This window comes from Gobio gobio, assembly GCF_949357685.1.
Source record: "Gobio gobio genome assembly, chromosome: 7".
Classification (NCBI taxonomy): domain Eukaryota; kingdom Metazoa; phylum Chordata; class Actinopteri; order Cypriniformes; family Gobionidae; genus Gobio; species Gobio gobio.
Window position 1 is genome coordinate 44,966,731 of NC_137103.1, and position 2,564 is coordinate 44,969,294.

General features: G+C 34.0%; 1 protein-coding gene across 1 annotated transcript; it reads right to left on the reverse strand.

The window, feature by feature from the left end:
• Positions 1-774: 774 nt before the first annotated feature.
• adat3 (adenosine deaminase tRNA specific 3) lies at positions 775-2,391 on the reverse strand. Its single transcript, XM_079821362.1, has 2 exons — positions 2,228-2,391; positions 775-1,927 (listed from the first exon to the last, which is right to left on the reverse strand). The coding sequence occupies exon 2, from the start codon at positions 1,896-1,898 to the stop codon at positions 894-896; it is 1,005 nt and encodes a 334-aa protein (XP_079677488.1). The 5' UTR covers positions 1,899-1,927; positions 2,228-2,391; the 3' UTR covers positions 775-893.
• Positions 2,392-2,564: the final 173 nt, after the last annotated feature.

Sequence of the window (2,564 nt, forward strand, 5' to 3'; positions counted from 1 at the left end):
AGAAATCATTTTAATACTGATTTTATGCTCAAGAAATAGTTTTTATCAAAATTGAAAAATGTTGTACTGCTTAATATTTTATTTAAATTTTGATTTTATTCTAACTTTAGATTTTTTTGTAACTTTTTAACAATAATATACAGTTTAACCAAAAATTATTCAGACACCAGATATCATTTTTACTAGTGTGTGCAGGACACTATAGTTCATTTATGTAAGTGAGGAGAGCAAAATAAGATAGACTGTGACATATACCCAAAAATCCATACAGTGGGCTACCAGTAAAATTTTTACTTTTGCTTAAGTGTTTTTTCTTTAATTGCTAATGCGACCTTTTACACCACAGACTGAGCAAAAAGAAGCATTGCTTGTTAATTGGTTGATCTAAATTGGTAGTATCCAATTGTGTACTTAAATTTAACAGCTGATTGGTTGATTACATACCTTTCTATCAGTTATGTGACATTATCAAAATAAATTTTTTCTGACAGTTTAACTCTTGAGTTCTTGTCATATTTTATTACCATTTTCTAAACTATAGCGAATAAACTGAAAATGTGAGAAAATGTTGAAGGTGTCTGAATACATTTTGGTTTGACTGTATGTGTGTAAATATATTTATAAAATTTATTAATGTTCAAAAGTTACAAAAACATCTAAAATTATTAATTAAAATAATTATATTTAAGACATTCCTTGGTCTGATAAAATAAATACAATATAAACAAAATACAATATAAAATAAAATATAAATATAGTAGAAAAAAACGATTTAATTCCCATAATTTTTTTATTATGGTCCTGTTAAGAAAAAATATGTGGCTAGAGTTACAAAACAAAATTAAAAGGTCAATTTTAATATTATCTCTTAAGAACAACCTAAAACAAAAATATTACTTTTTGTGTAAAGCCTTGCATGCATTCAGCATCACCCCTTTAAACACTTCAAAGTGATGATTTAAATCTTTTTGGCAATGAATTTTATACTTGGTTCCCAAGGCACCATCTGCAGAAGGCGCTCCATAAAACACTCTGTTGATTCTTGAGTGGACCAACGCCATTGCACACATCACACAGGGCTCTCGAGTGACATAAAGGTCATATCCGGTGCAGATGTAAGGCTGACCAGTTTCTTTCGTATTGCAGCCATTCCTAACGGACTCAGATCTGCTAAATTGACAGGCTGGATATTTCTCGTAATTGTAGGCGCCTCCTCCTTGCCCACAGGCCACAAGATCAATACAGACCATGACAGCGTGATGGAGCGGCTGAGCTCCACGCTTACAGTCATGACCCACTGCAACAATCTGCTCAGATTCTGGGTCAACAATCACAGCGCCCACTGCATCCATTCCCATCTCCTGACCTGATTTTGCAGCCTGGACAGCCGCCGTCATGTAGTCTTGCATTTTAGCTTTCTGTTCAGCAGTGAATAACTCGCCTCTCAGAGCAGATGTCACTTGTTTATCCTCATGAAATGACGTAGGCCAGTGTTTACTAGCTTTTTCAAACTGTGGTCTGGTCAGTGGAGGATTGGCGGGTATTTCAACAAGGAAAGGTTCCCCTAAACCACTGGAGTCAAAAGACTGTGAGCGAAGCAGATCAGCAAGCATAACTCCTTTGGCCACATCCCCAGCCAAGCACACAATGACCTCTAAAGGATGAGGGCTGCTTTTGTCTCTGCAAGCCCTCACTCTTTTTATGTGCTGCAGACCGGGTAGAGGGTAGATCAGGGAAAGCTCTTTGACCAGACGAGATGTTTCTCTTTTCTCGATGATGGGTGCTGCGTAGGCCGGCAACAATTCAGTGTCCCGAGACTTCTCATCAGAGAGAACTGGAAGAACATCCCAGGTGTCACATTTACCCATTTCTTTCCTCCGTTTGGCTTGTGGTTCCATCTTGTTCTATTTATTTAATGGATTGCATTCTGTAGAAGCAGAATGTGACAGTAAAAGTTAAAGTGCAAGACTCAAGATTAAAAAATCTCCTCATATAAAAACAGAAAACTATTTTAATATACTGATAATATATATATATATATATATATATATATATATATATATATATATATATATATATATATATATATATATATATATATATATATATATATATTCACTGTAAGAACAGTGAAACAAATTGACATTAGCCCATGTATGTCAACTACCCAAAAACAATACAAAAATGTGTGAATTTGAATTCAGCCTCGAACCTATTAAATCATTACCTTATATGAATGAAGCAATGGACGTTAAATATCAAATAAGAGTTGAAAATAGTCCAACAAACTATTACATGTCAGCCAACGTATGAAGAATTCATCTAATTCAGTGTAAAACATTCCTCCCATGTGAGTCTTCATCCCACCTGTATTATTTTCCCACTGGAAACAAGCACTCTATAATGGTTCCTGGGTTGCTCTTTATTTAGAACGTATGTTAATAATAATAACGTAGCTAATTCAATTTAATTTTATTTTTATATAAACCACATATAATCGTTTTCTTTAGACTGAATTTATAATTTACAGCTTAAAGAAAAACAAACGGAACGCAACTTCGCTT